Genomic DNA, 20,657 nt, shown 5'->3' with positions numbered 1-20,657 from the left:
TTTTTTGTAAATAGGACAAATAAATAGCAGTTCATCATGTATTCAAATGCTTTAGGACAATTAATTGTAAATTAATTTAAAATATCACTTTGAGAACACAGAGGAGCTCGAAATAAATGTTTACAAAGGACAAATTAAAGTAAAATAAACTTTAATAGTTGCTGTGAAATACCTAGCAGCGACTATCATATTGGATTTTTTCTCCATAACTTTCCAACTTAGTTGAAATATTTCTCAATTTTGGACTGAAGTGTTTTTTCCCCACAGAAGATGAAGAATACATAAGAAAATAATATTTATGAACATAAAGATCTGTTCATGATAACTCATGGAGTTTTAGTCTACAGTACTACTGCACTAAATACTAAACGGAAACTGAATACATTTATAATTGATGTCAATTCCGCGATGCGCTTTATTTCTTCATTTTCTATTCTCATGTCAGATCTAATAGAAACAAGGAATATATCCGTTGCTATTCCTTTGCTGGAAGAGCTAGGAGGATGGCCAGTCCTCGGAAATCAACCTGGGGGTAACTGGAAAGAAGCCGAATTTGACCTCATACAGCTTCTGGTTGGTCTGAAGAAATACTATCACGAACCGCTCATCAACATATACGTCTTTTCCGATCTCAAGGAGAGTAACAAAAGGATAATCTATGTAAGAATAAGGCCCGGTAGAAGCAACGACGTGATTCCCACATAAAGTCTCTCTCTCTCTCTCTCTCTCTCTCTCTCTGCAAGCCTCGTTTCCTTTTAATGAAATATTTATACTACCATTTGTATATCATCGATACATCGTACATACTATACCTATATTTTAATTATATCACATACAAATACACATATTTGCCCTTTAAATGGAGTTGAGATTGACTACAGGTAATTGTATATGGACCGAGTGAATGAACTCCTCACATCCCTGCCGAGTGTGTCCACGACAAAATGAAGTTATGTGCCTTTTGTGCCTATTGACAATCACATTTGCAAATTGAAAAGTTGATTGTTTTCATTTGTGAGTTTCTATTTCTATTCACATTGATTATATCAATATAAGGCACACTTTTGATTTAAACACGAAAGATAGTTTAAATGAAGAAAGTAGAGTACTACAAACACATGGTTACGTTTTTGATCACTGAACGCTCAGCTATTTACCGGCTCTGTCTGTCTGTCTGTCTGTCTGTCTCTCTCTCTCTCTCTCTCTCTATATATATATATATATATATATATTTGCAAAAATATGACAGCGCAAACTTGTTTTTTCTTGGGGGGTGAGCAACTAGCCTGAATACATTTTACTCTCATGTAGTCTTCTTTAAAGCAAACGTGCTAACGAACAAGACAAAAAATGAACACCCCATCCACCCCTACAAAAACATTGAATTGACAAACGCCTATACAGTTAGGGAGCTAAAACTCTGATATAGGACTTTATTAGTTTGATGTCCATCGATATCATGGCAATGTTGTTGGTATTAACCTATAAAAGGAGGAGCAAAAGCGCAGCTATATTTTAATAGAAAGCGATGCAGCCGTAGATTACATCCAGGAAAATTCATTGTCTCTTTATTTACAATAATTACAACAGTAGCAATACTGCCAACAGGAAATACGAAAATTAGTTATCATTGGTATTGGAATATAAAGAAAACGAAATTAAGCAATTATTGAATCGAAAAGTTTGGGTTCATTTCATTTATTTTTTTTTTTGCTTGTGTGTGGCCGTTTGGGGTCTTCTTCATTTAAGCCTCTTGAATTCAGTGTTCTCAGGCGGCACATAATATTCTTTTGTCTTCAGATGCGTAGCTACCATCCAAACAATTGCGCAACTGTTTAGAGGGAGTGGGACAGCTGGTGCCCCAATATTCACATCAAACAACTTACGCTATTGGGAGGGGTTTCCAGAAAGAAGTTTAAAAAAGGGTGCATAATTGTTTGCTAAGCCACTGCTTTTCATTCGTGCTTTCAGAGTTTCGGAACTTCAGTGGCGGTTGTGAGCAATTACAGTTAGCATGACGTCATTGAAATTACGGCCAAGTGTTAATATTGTTGTTTTGGTAAATGCTGATCAAAAATTTTAAAAAAAAGAAGAAAAAAAAGTTGTTTATGTGTACATATTTGACATATTTGACCCAGTGTGAACATCTTCAGCCGTCTACTCCCTGACAGTATGTAATTTTCATGGTTTTCCCTAGAAATATTGAAGCAATATAACCAGATTGGAAAATTAATCTTCCAGCGTCCCAAACTGAGATTGAAATACCATTTTAATTGTTGAACGTATTATATTCATTTGTAATCCAAATGCTGGGGAAGTTGTCTCTTGTCTGTTCACTTGAAGCAATCGATATTGTCATATAGCTGATACAATTAAAACAATGTGTACAAAGCAGGAAATGGACTAACTACGCAATATCAGTCATGCTAGTGATGGAGAACTACTGGGTAGCAAATGAATGGCTTTACAAGCTGTAACGGGGTCCATTAACAACGTGTAGCGGTGCAATGAAGCTGTATCTGAGATCATTAAGAAAATATGAGGGTTCGCAAGCTCTATCGGCATGTATTGAGTTGAGATACAGCAGGCATGTGCATCCTACGGGTTGCGATCTGGTTTGATCTAGTTACATTTACATCATATGGGTACCTTTAAAATTTCGCTATCAGACCAGTGACCTTTATGTAACTGCGCATGCCTGACACAAAGCTATAGAAGCAAAAACACTGCCAGCTAGGGAGAACAATGAATATCGAGTATGACTTGTACGAGTAATTTATACCACCGACAGACGGAGTGTTAAATGAACAATTTATAACCGAGAAGACATTCTTTATTTAGTTATTATCTGTCTTTCTGTCCTTTTGTCTAAGCGTTTATATATTCGTCCATTTGACAATTTATATATTTCCCTGTCGTTTGTTTTACTGACTGTTTTCTTTTATGTATTTGCTTTTTTTACCACAGCTCGACCAGCCCAAGTTTGGACTTCCTAGTAGATCATATCTTGTGGAACCTCAGTACGAAGACAGAAGACAAGCTTACAAGAAACTGGCAGTCTGGATCGCAGTGTATTTCGGGGCCAATCCATCTGTGGCGGAAACCGATATGCAACGTGTTCTTGAGTTTGAAATCGATATCGCTAATGTAAGGAATTAGGTTCTATTACACAAAACATCTCATGTATGAGTTTCCTTCCTCCGCCCACAAACTGGGATATTGGTGGTTTTGTTTTGCGTCTGGCAGCAATCTTGATTTTGCACTTGCCATGAAACAAGCACAAGAGATTAAAGTTCACATATAACATCTTGCTTTCTTTTGATGAGATTGTTCTTCGTATCTGAGAAAAATTGTAGGGCTTCCAAAATGTTATAAATATGGTCATTATACTTTCTTATTGATGGAAAACGTACACATATTAGAATTTCATTTGTTTTGATCTTCTTGCAGATAACCATGAAACCCGAGGATCGTAGAGATGACGAAGCACTCTATAATAAACTGATGATCTACCAGCTGCCCGACAATATTACAGAACCATCCAAAAACGACACAATTCAGGCACGGCAACAGGGGAACTTTCCATTTCTGTTCTTCTCTTGCTGTTTTTCTAATATTCGCTGCTGTGACTTTTGCGTTAATCACAACCTTGAAATCATTGCTGTTAAAGCTTGTTGATTATGTGGCACAGCTGATTATTTCGGAGTTATCTTCGCATTGTTATTCTTTCTATGGCAACCAGATTTAGTTGCTTCTTTTGAAAAGATTATACGCATTCTTTATTCATAATTTTGACAGAAAAATCAAGACTGGATTAAAGACAATGCCTATATGTACCTTTTCCTCAGCTCATGACAAATAAAACTACACATATAGCTGCTGCTTTGGGAATTGCACATATTTATGGTAGTCTATAATAATAAAAGTGTTTCTTTATTTTTGTATTCACAAAATTGGGGACATTCTATTTAGTTCATTGAATCAGATAGGTATCAAGAAAAATATGGCATTTTTTAAATGTGGTAAATCAGTTCTGTGCACAAATGTATACATAACTCATGCAAGTTACTCTTTTCTCAATCGAAAATCTTGGAGATGTCGGCAACTGAGTGGAAATTTTTTTAGAAATAAATAAGTTCATTTATAAATGAGGAATAAACATATACTATGCTTTGTATATTTGACTTGGGTATTTAGGTAATATGTAGGTCTATGGGGAAAGATGTTCAATCGCATTTCACAAAACGCGGTCAGTAGTTTGATCAAGGATACAACGTATCGTCTGACCGCTCAGACTTGTCTCGTCATGTATGTTTGGCACCACGTGACATGCTTTATTTCTGAGTGATAATAAATTAGATGATATTTGTTAGTATGGTTACTCATCATTTACATCATATTTATTATTTCCTAGAACCGTAAAATCACGTATGTGATAATTTACGACGTAAAATACAGCGAGCGTACTTACTGGTATTTGCGATAATAGTATAAAGAAGTCTACTCTTCCACTGTATCTCTTTCTCCAAGTTAAATAGATTGTCAAAGTGCTAGTTTCAGAACAAAACTACGGACCTCTCAACGAATAAGTGGTGAAAAGCATAACTGAGACAATGCTGACATGTGCAACTGAGTTCTTTTTAGAAGCAAGGGTTTAAAAAAGCGAAACTGTGCTATACACAAGAAAAAGAATCGAAATGTTTCTCTAACGCTCGATCTTTCTTTCTCTTCTTTCTTTCAATCTTCCGAGTGGCCGAGTGGTCTAAAGCACCTACTGTTACAGATCATTGCCATCTCACCTCTGTCTGCGTGGGTTCGAGTCTCGGCTCGGCCAGCGAGGCAACGTTAGAAAGCTTGCCAGTACCTTCTCGATGTTCTTCCCGGGGTTTTCACGGGTTCTTCCTCCACCTATTATTCTGGCAGCCATGTATATAGCCTGTCATGTGCTGCAAAATGACGCTATAACCCATAAAAACAATAACAACATAACTTTTAATCTTCACATATGAATACAGTTTTCCTATCAGTACTTTTGGATCCTTCTTTTGTCCAAGCATCGATCAACATTATAGATTGAACCACCGTATGCGTTGAGAGTGATAATAAGAATAAATACCCAAACATTAAAAACATTGTTGTTTTGGAACATATTTTCTCCAATGAATTTACGTGTAATTCTGTAATTACAGTTCAGCTGGCTGCGTTACATAAAAAGCGTGATGAGCCTCCCGAACGTCTCCATTACCATCAACACCAGTGAACCTGTTGTGGTACAAGCGCCTCCATATTTTCAGAAATTATTTGCTGTATTCCAAAAGTATGACAAAAGGTAATGTTCGAGGAACCAGTATTGTTACACTTAACTTCATGGGATTTCATCTGCCCGGTCACTTTCAAAACTGTCGAGTTTGAACGAACACTCCATTAATATTGGAAGGGAAATAAAATGCTTGAAAGATAAATAGATAACATTGATTAAATAATCGTTTTGGGGAAATCATTATATGAAAAAATTGTAATGCATTTAGATATGTTAGAGATGTCTCTTTTTTGGTATGCGAAAAGATATTTGAACTGTTCATATCCAGAGTGCAGGCCTGTATTTTGCCATTCAGAATTAGGACCTGCATTTCGCCAAAAGAGTTCTGGCTTATATTTTACCATCAGAACTTCTGGCTTGTATTTTGTCTTCAGAATTTCTGGCCTATTTTCTCCATCAGAATGTTTAGCTTGCATTATTCCAACAAAACCTATGGTCTGTAATTTTACCATCACAGCTTCTGGACTGCATTATACCTTCAGAACTCCAAATTCATGTCAAGACGTATACTTAAACCTAGAATCGAGCAGTCTCATTGGTTGAAATTTAAATCAGACTTAAAATTAACCAACCCTGTGCATAATCCTAGATTTTAATCAAAGACTGATCTAATACTAGTAGTGGATCAAATGGGGCATGGTAGACATTTCTTCTGATACTAGTAGTGGATGAAATGGGGATTCATAGATATTTCTTCTCATTATTAGTGGATCCAATGGGGCTTGTTAGGCATTTCTTCTGATACTAGTAGCGGATCGAATGGGGCTTGGTAGACATTTCTTCTGATACTAGTAGTAGATCGAACGGGGCTTGGTAGACATTTCTTCTGATATTAGTACTGGATCAAATGGGGCTTGGTAGACATTTATTCTGATAATAGTACTGTATCAAATGGGGCTTGGTAGACATTTCTTCTGATACTAGTATCGGATCAAATGGGGCTTGGTAGACATTTCTTTTGATACTAGTATCGGATCAAATGGGACTTGGTAGACATTTCTTCGGATACTAGTAGTGGGTCAAATGGGGCTTGGTAGACATTTCTTCTGATACTAGCAGTGGATCGAATGGGGCTTGGTAGACATTTCTTCTCATACTAGTAGTGGATCCAATGGGGCTTGGTAGACATTTCTTCTGATACTGGCTGCGGATCAAATGGGGCTTGGTAGACATTTCTTTTGATACTGGTTGTGGATCAAATGAGGCTTGGTATACATTTCTTCTGATACTAGTATCGGATCAAATGAGGCTTGGTATACATTTCTTCTGATACTAGTACCGGATCAAATGGGGCTTGGTAGACATTTCTTCTGATACTAGTATCGGATCAAATGGGGCTTGGTAGACATTTCTTTTGATACTAGTAGTGGATCGAATGGGGCTTGGTAGGCATTTCTTCTGATAATAGTATCGGATCAAATGAGGTTTGGTAGACATTTCTTTTGATACTGCTTGTGGATCAAATGGCTTTTGGTAGACATTTCTTCTGATACTAGTAGTGGATCGAATGGGGCTTGGTAGGCATTTCTTCTGATAATAGTATCGGATCAAATGAGGTTTGGTAGACATTTCTTTTGATACTGCTTGTGGATCAAATGGCTTTTGGTAGACATTTCTTCTGATACTAGTAGTGGATCAAATAAGGCTTGGTAGGCATTTCTTCTGATAATAGTATCGGATCAAATGAGGTTTGGTAGACATTTCTTTTGATACTGCTTGTGGATCAAATGGCTTTTGGTAGACATTTCTTCTGAAACTAGTAGTGGATCAAATGGGGCTTGGTAGACATTTCTTCTGATACTGGTTGTGGATCAAATGGGGCTTGGTAGACATTTCTTCTGCTACTAGTACTGGATCAAATGTGGCTTGGTAGACATTTCTTCAAGCAACGATTGTTTAGCGCTGTATTTGCATAGCAGTTAATGTTGTACTAGGTACCTCTTTCAAAGCTTCGGATTCTTACAAAGAAATTTGCAATAGCGCTACTTCACCTAATATGTCTTGTCCTGTTTTTTAAACAAAAACTGTTATCCAAACTGAATTAGAAAAAATAAAATATATATGCAGTTGTGTCAAAGTAATTTATATAATGTGAATCAAAGGCTGATTGTCAGATAAGAATTTAAGGGCAAATGACATATTTATACCTGAAAACGATTGCTAATTACACATTCAGCACGATAACTAACTACTGTTTGTAACTACGTTTTCAGAACTATTACTAACGACTGAATATGTACCTGTTTCAAAACTTCGGATTCTTACAAAGAAATCTGCAATAGCGCTACTTCACTTAATATGTATTAGACTCCTTTGCGAGAAATACCTTCAGCATCAGCATAATCTATACCACGTCTTTATAGATTTCAAAAAGGCCTTTGATAGGGTATGGCACGCAGCTTTATGGGCAACTATGAAGAAAGTATAACATCAACACAGACCTGGTGCAGGTTCTTGAGCACCTCTATGACAAAGCCACCAGTGTTGTTCTCATGAATGGCAGCAGAGGAGATTGGTTTCGAACACCAGTTAGAGACAGACAGGGATCTATCTGCCACGTACACTCTTCAACATTTTCCTGGAAAGTTCATGGCATGACCACAAGGGCACTGTCAGCATAGGAGGTAGAACAATCAACAACCTTCGCTTCGCAGATGATATTGATGGTTTAACAAGAGATGAAAAAGAACTGGCTGACTTGTTTCAGCTTATCGACACAACCGCCACAGCTTATGGTATGGGGATTAACGCTGAAAAAACCAAACTGGCGACAAACAACACGAACGGCATCAGTACATAAATAAAGGTCAGTGGACAGAAGCGGGAAAGAGTCACAGCCTTCAAGTACTTGTGATCAACTGTCACAGATGAGGGTTCCAAAGCAGAACTACTTTGCAGCATTAATCAGATAACAGCAGCAATAACATGGTTGAGACCAATATGGAAAGATAACAACATTGCTTTTGGTTCCAAAATAAGTCTAATGCGATCGATTGTCATATCCATCTTTCCGTATGCTTGTGAAACATGGACGCTCACATCAGATGTACAAAGAAGGATTCAGACGTTCGAAATGAGATGCTACCGCAAGATCTTGAGCATCTCATACATTGACCATGTAACCAAGGAAGAAGTCCCACACCAGGATTCAAAGATCCATCGGATCCTATGAAGACCTCCTGACCACTGTAAAACAAAGCGTAAACTGAAGTGGCACGGTCATGTCTCAAGATCATCTGGACTGGCAAAAACAATTTAAAAAGGCACAGTGCGCGGGTGCAGAAGAAGAGGCAGACAGAAAAAGATGTGGGAAGACCACATTAAGGAGTGGATAGGCATAGGATTTGTAGATTCCCAGAGGGCAGTAGAGAACAAGGAAAGATGGAAAGAACTGGTTATAAAGTCAATTGTGGTGCCCCAACGACCTCTTGGGTTAAGGGTTTGATGATGATGATGCTGATGATGATGATGAATGCGTAATTACACTTTGAAGACGATAGCTAAAATAATGTATATAATTATACTTTCAGGACGATTCGTAGCTATTGTGTGTAATAATATTTTCAGGAAGGTTGCTAAAAGCTGTATGTGCTCACACATCAGGATCTTTGATAACTACTGTATGTAATTACACTTTAAAGACAAATGATAACTACTGTATGTAATTACACTTTAAAGACAATTGACAACTACTGTATGTAATTACACTTTAAGGACAATTGATAACTCCTGTATATAATTAATGTAATTACACTTTCAGGACGATTGCTAAATATTGCACGCAATTCTACTTTAAGGACGATTGCTAACTACGTTTTATAATTAGACTTTCAGGAAGGTAACGAACTACTGTATATAATAACACTTTCAGAACGAGTATTAACTACTGTATGCAATTATAATTTTAGGACGATCGCTAACTACTTGGTGTGGAGAATAATGCAAACTATGGCTTCTAATTTGCCGAAGCGCTTCAAAGAACTTATAACAGATTTCACAGAGGTATGTACTAATTACTCATTGTAGTAAGCAACATTGTCATACACTTATTGTCCAAACCTATTTTAAACTTAGCTTTTAAAAATTATAGAATGAAATGGAATTTACAAGAAGTTTACCTTTCGTTTTACGATAATGAACTCCAAAATGAGGGTCAAGTTCTATACATAAGATGGTTTCTTTAATCTAGATATCGATAAAAACAATTCTGTATACATAAATGATCATTCTATGTAATTAACTTGAGAAATGCCTATATAACATGTACTAGCAATCTTTGTTCAGTGTATGATTATTAACGTGCAATGAATCTCTCATTCCTCGCATTGTAAACCGATACCATTTTTTATATGGAAAAGATGTATGATTCTAACGTATCATCTTTCATGTCATAAGTGACAATTTGTGTGGAAGTCCACGCTTTTGCCAGGACGTAGTGCGCAGTTATTTTCTTTGCGGGACTACTTCCTCATTTGAGAAGTGAAAGAGAGTGAAAGTCTTCCGCGAACTTGAAAAATCCTAGCCATAAAATGGTTTTGAAAAATCGTTTATTTGAGATCAATTTAGTTTGAAATGTCAGTAACAAGTTGCAAGACTATTTGTTGACATCGTAAACTTTTTTTTTATCACTTTAAGTAAGACCATAGCTTCAGCCTCGTACGGATGAATCTGACGTCATGAATACCCGAATTGATAGAATCTTACCTATCATGGCGCATAATTCAAAGAGTCTCAAGTGAGTCTGGTTAAACGAGACTAATTGATTTTCTCCTGTATATCGCAGGTAATTTATGGGACGACCAATCCTCAGGCAAGATGGAAGGAGTGTGTAAATTATGTCAACGATGAGATGGGCAACTCAGTGGGAAGGCTTTTCATTGATGAAACCTTTGATGAGAGTGCGAAAGGTTCTGTAAGTACCTTACTGAATTTAATTTGTGTAACTTTTGACGTGTTTGTACACGTAAATTACAGGTATAAACAACCATACTTTTCAGATGACGTTCTTATATGAAAATCTAGAGACCACTATCATAAGATCAGACCAAAACATATATTTTCAATATATTATGTCCAGTTTGAATATCTTGTGATCTCCATCTGTTTATGTTCAACATTATTCGCTATAACAAAAGTATATTTCAGTTCAAAATTGTGAGGAACTAAACAACACCAGTCATCTCTTTATCTGTACAAGTATTTATCATGAAAACAATCTGGCAGCACAGGCAATGGAAAATGCAGAACACTATACCGCTTTAAGTGATATTATGTAATTTTATGTGGAGACTTTCATAGTTACACACGCCATCATTTAAACATGTTTAACTTCACCTTATATGCTGTTCGCAATGTTTGGAGTTACTTTTTGACATGTTTGTATGATTTCGAATTATTAAAAGATTGCATTGTTTACTTTTTGTTCTTTAGCACACTATTCGGGATTTGCTAAGATGAGATAAATTTATGTTTCATTTCAACTGGAGACATATTTCCATGTATTGCTCTCAAAGGATAATGATACGTCTATATTGTCTTAAACTATGTAAGAGAAAGAATCAAAACCAACAAATTTAGTAAAATCAACAAAGATCGTATTTCCATGAATACAAATCGTAAATTCAAAAGCCACTTACGGTATTGCGAATAATAATCCCATATAATCCTAGATGTTCTTTCACAAGTTCAAATGTATAGAATGTTCCGAACGAATTCCAATACTCTTGAATATCTTGACGTACCAAGAGTCTTGAACTGCACGTGAACCATATTGATATAGTCCGGAATGTCTTTTGAATATGTGTTCTATAATCCCAAAGTAGTGTTTTAGTTCAAGACGTCAATGAGCACTTTGTAATTCCAATATTTAATTTAAATAAACAATTCCTCTTAAACTAATTGGAAACTCCGAAACTAAGCCGGAATGAATAACAGCTTTCTGGATCCTTTGTATACATGCTTCATTTGACCAATGTAGCACTAGAGAGTTCTGGAAAATTCACTCGTCTTATTGAAACTAACACCAAATTGTAAACAAGTTCGCTTGCAGAACGTTCTAAGCTTGTAAGCAAGGTTAGGCCTTGAACTCAAATTTTGGTAAATATATCTTTTTTTCTTCTTAGTATCATGAACAAAATTCAGGCAAGCAAAACCCTTCAAACATGGACAAAAATAAAGTACACAATATAAATTTTACACAACGCTTAAATTGAAACACCAACGTGTGAAATAGATTACAAATTATCCTAAAGAAGAAAGGAAAGACAGGCACCGTATAAATTTGAATTTTTTTTAGGCCTTGGCCATGATTAGCGACATTCGACAGGCTTTCAGTGAAATCCTAGATGAACTTGACTGGATGGATAATAAAACGAGGAAACTTGCCGAAGAAAAGGTACGTCAGGCTGCACATTTAGCTGGGTAAACACACCCTCCTCCAGTTCAACAGTCATTCAGTCCGTCATCTTTACCTTGCAAGCCAGTTAATACATGTTCGCAGAACCGCTTTATGTGGACAAATTAAATTGATATGAATGTTCGTTTGTTACACACACGTATTTCACACTTTAAAAATCTATACAATGCAGACAATAGTATGTCTTACACTCCAAAAGCCCGTAATTTTACACACATTCAAACAAATGTATTTTAATGTCAAAACTGATATAGTACACACATTTACATAATGTATTTAGCACTTCAACAATCCATACATCACAGATATTCAAACGTGTATTTTGCACTTGCAAGGTTCGTACATCAAACTTATTCAAACTCGTGTATTTTACACCTCAAAAGTTGTATATTAATACTATCAAAAACATTCACTTCACAATTATTCAAACACACGTATTTTACACTTCAAAACCCTATATATCATACACAATGAAACATTTATTTTACACTTCAAAACCCCTTACGTCATACACAGTGAAACACATGTATTTTACATTTTAAAACACCATATATCATACACGGTGAAATACGTGTATTTTGCACTTCAAAAATCCATATATGTCACACACTGAAAAATACTTTTTACACTTCAAAAATCCTTTGATTACACACATTCTTAGACGCATTTTACGCTTTAAAACCAAAATATTGCACACGCTGAACACATGTATTTTACACTTTAAAAATCCGTGCATTACACACATTCTAAGATGCATTATACACTTCAAACCCATACCATTATACACACTGAACACATGTATTATAGACTTCAAAAATACATGCATTACACAAATTCAAGGATGCATTTTACACTTCTAAACCCATACATTACATACATTCTAAGATGCATTTTATACTTCAAACACATAACATTACACACACTGAACACATGTATTTTACACTTAAAAAATCTCTGCATTACAAAAATTCTAAGATGCATTTTACACTTCAAAACCCATACATTGACTCACATTTAAGATGCATTTTATACTTCAAACCCATAATATTACACACACTGAACACATGTATTTTACACTTCAAAATTCCGTGCATTACACAAATTCTAATATGCATTTACATTTCAAAACCCATACAATACATGTGTTCAACACAAAATTTACACTTCAAAAATACGTGCATTTTATTACACATATTCTAAGACATTTATACTTCAAAACGCCATGCATCATACACATTCAATATATGTATTTTACACTTTCAAAATCATACATCACCACTTTCAACAAACGTATTTTGCACTTCAAAACTTTATATCACGCACATTCAAAGGCATGTGTTTTACACTTTCAAAACACGTGCATCACACATGTTAAAACGCATATATCTTATACCTCAAAAATTAATACATCACACACATTCAAAAACTTATATTTCACATCTCAAAAGGAATATTTCACAAACAATCGAACAGAGCTAATTTACAGTTAAAAAAAACCCCATAACTATTTATAGGCGTTTATTTTAAACACATTGAAACAGGCGTGTTTTACACCTTAAAACCCATGCATCGTGTATGTTTGTATATATAATCTATGAATGTCTGTATGTATGTATGTATGTATGTATGTATGTATGTATGTATACCACCGTGTCTGCCTATTCTGCGCGTAGGGTAATTCTGCGCAACGATACGTCATTTCTGCAAACATTGGATTAGGTTTAGTTTTTGGTCGAAAATCTAATTTGTATTAAGAAAGAGTGATCGTTCTTTAATTAAGGAAAGTGTTGTTCATAAAGTGTACAAAAATATCTCACATTTCTATTCTAAATGCATATGAAAATATGATTTCTAAATGTTAAAATGAAGACCCACTCCATCATCTTTTTGAACTTGTAACCCAGAAAATCATATTTACTATGTATCTTTAAGAAACATACAAATAAATATATTATATAAAAGATGGAAATTTATATCTTAAAACAATACTGCATTTTAATCCAAGTTTCCAATTTTGCAAGAAAATGTCCCACACGTACAAAATCGTCTGCTATCCAAAATGTCAACCTGTCGCAAGAACGGGATTCTCAAGAAATTCTCAGGGTATAGTCTGTTTCTAACTTCTTTAGTAATTTTTTCCCATAAACGAGACGTTGTAAACGCATTACATCCTATTCATTGCTGTTTCTCTTCAACACAATTGCTTATTCTTTTTAAATAAAATGTTGAACTTTACTAACTTTTTACAAGATCTGTTTATTTTGTTTAATATCTCTTGCCATTTATTGGCATTGTTACGTTGAATTTTGTAAAACCAGCTATAAACTTGACCTAATTTCTCGACTGAAATGCTGACATAAACAGTCCAAAGTAATGTAGCTCATTTCCATAGCCCATTAGATAAACATTACATCTTTTCAAAGCTATAAGCAGAATAGGCCGACATATCGCGAGTCATGAAAACACGGGGTGGTATCCCGTGTGTCCAAAATTAATATTATTTTGAACAAAATATTCTGGTGAGTGACGATTGTCTTTTTTCAGATGGTAAGCATTGCAGTATTTTATTTTCGTCAATTGGTCCAATTCAGCATACGTTTTGCTTCAATATTGGTGACGGGTATCTTACGTGCGCAGAAATGCCCGACAACATTGTGTGTGTGTGTATATATATATATATATATATATATATATATATATATATATATATATATATATATATATATATATATATTGAAGCTTATATATTTTACACTTCAAAACCCATACATCACACACAGCGAAAACATGTATTTTCAACTTTAAAATGAATACATCACATATTCCAAAGATGTAATTTGCACATCAGAGCAAATACATCTCACTTATTCAAACATGTATGTTTGCACTTCAAAGCCCATATATCATGCACGTTCAAACATGTGTATTGTATACTTCAAAGACCCATAGATCACAGACATTCAAGAACATTCACACACTTCAAAAACCCATATGTCACCCTCATTCCACACATATTCACTGGACAGATAATGTTTGGGAAGTGGACATTCAGTTAAAAAATACTCTACCAGCAGCCGGATTCAACAAGCAAACATCAATGTGTGTTTTGATATATGTGCCTCATACTTCTTGATTTCGGATCTAATTTCTTGTAATTTCCGGAAATGTACATTGTTAGCTCCCACAAGGATTGTCTGTATAGAATATATATATCTGGTTTTATGGATTTTAACCGTACCTTTCAAATGTAGTAGGCGCGCCAGAGGTATCGAATTCTGCAACATTTGCATATTTGTAAAGGAATTGCTACAAAAAGTTTGAACCACACACTCCCTCCCCATATATATACATACATATGCTGCTAACATGATTATACAAAAGCACCTTTATGTGGCCTGATTACACTCAGGTAAAATGAAAATATATATGGATATATTTCATCATACCTTGGAAACACTATTTTTAGGCGATGTCAATAAAGGAATTGATAGGATATCCAGATGAAGTAGTCAACAATACTCGTCTGGAAAGACTGTATGAAAATGTAAGTATGTTTGCATGATTTCTTTCTTCCTTATTACCTTTCTTTCATGTTATCCTTTGTGGCCACTAGGTAACATGGGAGATAAACTCCGAGAAGCCTTTCTCAGTACTCATTTATTATTTGCGTGTTGTATAAGAAGGGATAGTTTTAAGAAATCAAATCGTGTGCGAGTGGGAGAAGCAATTACATCAACGAAAACAATAATATAAAAACACACAAAAGAAAATATGCAGTTGGGTCTCACCAAATATGTAGATGATGACGACTAGCATATTTCGTAGGTGCATAGACATAACACCGTACGGACAGCATATGAATGTAGACATTACACTGTACATGTAACATAATCATAGACATTGCCCTGTACGGATAGCATATGATCATAGACATTACACTGTACATATAACATATTATCACAAACATTACACTGTACGTGTATCATATGAATACAGATGTCACACTGGACTGATAGAATATGATCGTGGACATAACACTGTACAGATATCATATCATCATAGACACTACACTGTACGTGTATCTTATGTTCACTAATACGCTGTACGTGTAACATACAATCATAATACATTGTATGTATAGCAAATAGTTATAGATATTACACTGTACGTATAACATACAATTATAGACAGTACATGGTACGTATAGCATATGCCTATAGATATTAGACTGTAACGTTATCATATGATCATAGATATTACAATGTACAGAAAGCATACGATTACACTTTATGCTCAAAAACAAAACAATTTAGGATCAAAATATCGAAGATTCCATATGTAAGTTTTGAATATTAATGACTTAAAATATTCTATGTGCGATACAGTTATTAGCGTTCGACAATATGAAGTCATGTTTGCTATACTTTACCGCTTTGTTGTTTCATTACTATCATTATTTTCCTTGCTGCCGGTCATTTATGCATTTTGTCATGACTGATTATATTTGTCCACTGCGTCCACAAACCGTGATAATCTGTCTATCATTTAACTTATTTAAATTTAATTTTATATCCAACATTTGATCTCAGTGCTTCTGTGTGTGTGTGTGTGTGGTCTCTTTATCTCTGTTTCTCGCTCTCTCTCTCTTTGTATATATATATATATATATATATATATATATATATATATATATATATCTGAGTGTGTTTGTGTTCTTAAATACTCACGTACAATGATAAGGTTGCTTAAATGTGTATTGAGAACTACTACATTTTATAATGAACAAGACAAATACGAAAATAAATTCATTGACATTTCCTATAAAAAGGGATTTATCCTTTACGTTTAATATATGGTGACATATCTATGTTTCTCAATTTCATATAGTAATTAAATAATCCGATGCGTTACTTGTTAATCCAAAAAATTATTTTACTGTTTACTGCATTAAAACTATATTAACTGGATATTACTAACTGGATTCGAATTTATATTGTAATTCTTGATGAAGGAAAATTAATACAGCTCGCTAAAATCTTTGTTTTTTCTTACACTTCAACTATGAATTATTTTAAACCTAAAGTAAATAGTGGGTGGGTGAGGGATGGAGAGAGAGAGAGAGAGAGAGAGAGAGAGAGAGAGAGAGAGAGGCAGAGAAAGTGATGGTCAAAACGTATAATAAAAGAAAATAAAAGCTTTGAAATAAATTTTGAAGAAACTTTTATGAACATTATTGTTTAAGCAAAATAGTATAGGTGAGTTTATGTTTAAGAAAGTGTATATACAGATGCACAGAACTGCTAACACGTGTATTTTGTTACTTCTGGATCTCTACCTTTTCCGTTTATTGAAATATCGTATTCTCTTGCACTTCCTTAGGTTTATAGCCCCTGACCGATTTTAAATATGAAAAACGTCAAAGATGTAAATAATGTACAGAACTTTATCATTTCATTTATCAATTGAAAATTTCTAACCTGATTGTCTAATCATACTGATTGCATTGCAAACCAAACGGACGCTGTCGTTGTAAATAACCACACGGACTGCCCACTGTCCTTTACCGATTTCTAGACCAGTCCGTTTTCAGCTTAAGCTGTCTTTGCATACAATATTTGCAATGTCTAGCTTTAATATTTCTAAAAAGAATTAAACAAAACTCTTACGCAAATGTGTTTTAAGAGATGTAACTTATTACGAACTTATCGATGACGGCGAACTACATTTGTTGTCTGAAAAGAAAGACGCCGTGTTAGTCATGAAACCCTTGTTTTGTTTGAAACTCGCTGAAGATGAAAATGTTAGGGATCCCCTGCTACTGTTTATTTTAACTTTATTGTAATGCAACTACCCTAAGGTAGTGTTTTGTATAAATTTGGAGAATTTTATTTTTTAAATCCGAAGGAGAATACAAACAAACGGCAGGGTAAGCGAAAACTACAATACCCCCATCGAGCTTTGTATAATCTGTCCACAATCCTTTCGACTGGTATACCCTTCAACACGGATTTGAAACAGACACTCCGGATCCAAAATGTAGAATGGAGAACCTCAGCTGTTAAGGAATGTTGAGTTGCTTCGTGACATATTTCCTTCTAAAATGGAATTTACCTATGCTTTTAACGCTAATTGTGATAGCTACAAACATTTATAATCATTATCAACGGTGCGATATAATTTATCAACAACAATTGCATATTCATTAAGAATTTGAGCTGGCGAATGTGGCAGTTGACGAAAACACGGTTGAATAGACTGCACATAATGAGGTTCCGCAAGGGACGAAAATGTATTGAATAAGGGCTGTTACAAAATATATTGCTGAGTTTGTAAATTACAGGTGGCAGTGGATCGAAATACATATTTTGAGAATGTTTTACAAAATCGAAAAAGGACTGCAGTAGCTGAGCTGAGCAATCTCCGAGAAGCGTATGATAAGAACGAGTAAGTAAGGTGTGTTTCAGTTTGTTTTATTCGACATTCACTTTTATGCTGCGCTACAATTTTTGGGAACATAGTGTAAGCCTTGTTCGTCTCTCTGTATGTTCGGCGAAGTTTACAAGTTAGTTCTGGTTGTCATACCTTTTCCATTAACCCATTTTCGTGTTTTCCATAAGCCAGTTTATTCTTCTTGATTCCAAAGCTTACAAAGAATACAGTCGATTTATATAGTAGTCTAATTATAGGGCTTTTGGAATTTTCAGTCATAGACGTCAAAACATTCTGTACCCTATGTATAATTTACACGAACTCGCAATGGGCCTAGGAGCTAGAGAAGTTATTGTTCTTAGTGACACAGTTAGGGCAATACTAAGCTGTAGTTGCCTATGACTATGATTATTGATCACAGCTCTGCTGCATAAAATATATTAAGCAGAAATTGTTTTCTCTGTGTGGACATATAGCTGGCAGAATATATTATTATTGGTCATGACTATACTATATATTTTACTGAGAATGTTTCCTTTGTGGGAGAATATTGTATATTGATCGTGGCTCTATTTCTAGACAAGTGTTACAGTATCATAGATTTTCGCTTAATTGGATCATACAAATTTGTCAAAGGGGCTAAAAAATGTTTGATTCATCAAATACGTATCCGGGGAATCACGATAAAGTAATCGAGTTAGGAATTAATTTTGAACAGCAACGATGAGAACATGGTCAAGCGTTATGCGTTGGCATCGGTACTCCACTAATCCTTAAACGTGAATTCGGAGTAACAATCAGCTTTGCCTACATGCGGATCTGTCCCAGACTATTATCGTGCACAAGACTCGCCATCTTACCAAATATTGAACCAGTTGTTAGAGAAATACCTGACAATATTAATACAGTGGAGGAAAAAAATCAAAAGTCATTGAAATAATAGCCTAGACTGAAGTTATTGCATTTTCTGGTCCTGGTAAAGAAAAAGTGTTGAAAATATTTATTGATGAAATTGCTAGTATATAAAAGCATGCCCACCGTGATTCGACAAAGGCAACTACCGTGGGAGCGCAGATTGAAAATAACAAATGGTATGCGAAAAGTATAAGCAATACTGCAGATAATTTGATTCGTTAATGACTCACAAACGATTGTACAATAACTTCCACCATAAACCACAGCTGGTTACATCAATTGTAAATTAATTTTTAAAAGCAATCCACGCAAGAACGTGGAATAAGAATACCAAGATGCGCAAGAATTAGGTCTCACAGTGGAATCGCGTCAGACTGTGAGAAAGCTTTGCGTGAAAGAGGCACAATTAAATATCAAGATTCCTTTGCGGGTCAAGCAGATGGAACTTGCGCGCATAGCTGAGGATGAATAAAACCGCTGCCGCATCTCAGCTACTAAAGCCGCTGACCAAGAAAAAGTCATTAATTCAAGCTGTATATGCGCTCTTGCCGTTACCGGGTGATTATCTCAAGCGGATATCAATCAAACAGAGAAGATGTAAAACTTCTATTAAACATGGTTATGGGAATTGTATCAGCTTTACAGCAGGTGGGTGATACGGATTCGAGGTTGACTTTGTTCTCAATTTAGAATTTACCATGCCGGAATATGTAGTCAACGATGGCTTTGCACCATTTATAACATCACAGTCATGGTTTCATAATGGTGCTGATGTAATCTTGAACCATAAAGACACTGACACAGTTAATAATGAAATTAATGAAAGTTATGAAAGGATCCTGGAGAAGGATTAAACTATTCCAGAGTAGGTTCAGGATTTGACGCTTTCCGGGTGCTTGGAGGTTGCGCTTGACATTCCCCTTTGTAGACCGTGAAGTTGGTCGAGTTACATGTCTACACGAAAAGTATATTCCGCGGGGAATGATAAACGTAGAAGCATTTTGAATGGGAAATCTTATACGCGTTGCGTGTCTGGAGCGGTAAAAAGGACCAACCTAGAAAGAAAAAAAAAACACCAGGCCTAAATAATCTTGGTAACATTGACGTTCCTGTAAAAGTTACTGATATTAATAAGTCTGAGTGACTCAGCTTTGGAGAAGTAGACTATCCACAACTATATAGTCCACGCACAAATCTTCGAAAACGAATTTACGTTGATCTTGTTCGGGACAGTGAGAAACACCAACAAAAAGGTGGTTGGTACATTCAAGTATGATTGCTCGGGTATGCTTATCGAGGAATAATTGGGACCTCGACCCAAAATCTACTTAACTGTAGTTGGCTCAAGCAAATATATCAAAAGGGCGAAAGGAATGTCTCGGGTTGTTGTCCCAAAAGATCTCAGATTCACCGTGTATGTGAAATGTATTCATGAGCGACTCGAATTCGAACACAGAAATTCTGATCATGTCAAAGAAACATTTCATGGGTATGCGTAGTTTTACCAAGATGAGCTTGTCCCTGCTTGGTGCCAAGCGATGGATGTTTACTAATGAAATAATCACTTACACATACAGT

General features: G+C 35.3%; 1 protein-coding gene across 6 annotated transcripts in view; it reads left to right on the top strand.

The window, feature by feature from the left end:
• Positions 1-20,657, top strand: part of LOC149782075 (neprilysin-like) — an 85,899-nt gene that overhangs the window by 46,812 nt on the left and 18,430 nt on the right. For all 6 annotated transcript variants that reach the window (XR_016414218.1, XM_089933502.1, XM_089933503.1 and 3 more), the window contains 9 exons: positions 446-660; positions 2,968-3,147; positions 3,451-3,561; positions 5,190-5,329; positions 9,229-9,322; positions 10,104-10,232; positions 11,616-11,714; positions 15,202-15,279; positions 18,076-18,179. Coding sequence is in view for 5 of the 6 variants with exons in the window: in XM_089933502.1 (XP_089789628.1) it covers positions 446-660; positions 2,968-3,147; positions 3,451-3,561; positions 5,190-5,329; positions 9,229-9,322; positions 10,104-10,232; positions 11,616-11,714; positions 15,202-15,279; positions 18,076-18,179 (1,150 nt within the window). In the remaining variant the exon portion in view is untranslated. The remainder of the gene's footprint in view (positions 1-445; positions 661-2,967; positions 3,148-3,450; positions 3,562-5,189; positions 5,330-9,228; positions 9,323-10,103; positions 10,233-11,615; positions 11,715-15,201; positions 15,280-18,075; positions 18,180-20,657) is intronic.

Source organism: Sinohyriopsis cumingii, chromosome 15 (genome assembly GCF_028554795.1).
Source record: "Sinohyriopsis cumingii isolate HCF-2022 chromosome 15, ASM2855479v2, whole genome shotgun sequence".
Taxonomy (NCBI): Eukaryota; Metazoa; Mollusca; class Bivalvia; order Unionida; family Unionidae; genus Sinohyriopsis; species Sinohyriopsis cumingii.
This window is presented reverse-complemented; position numbering and strand designations above follow the sequence as displayed.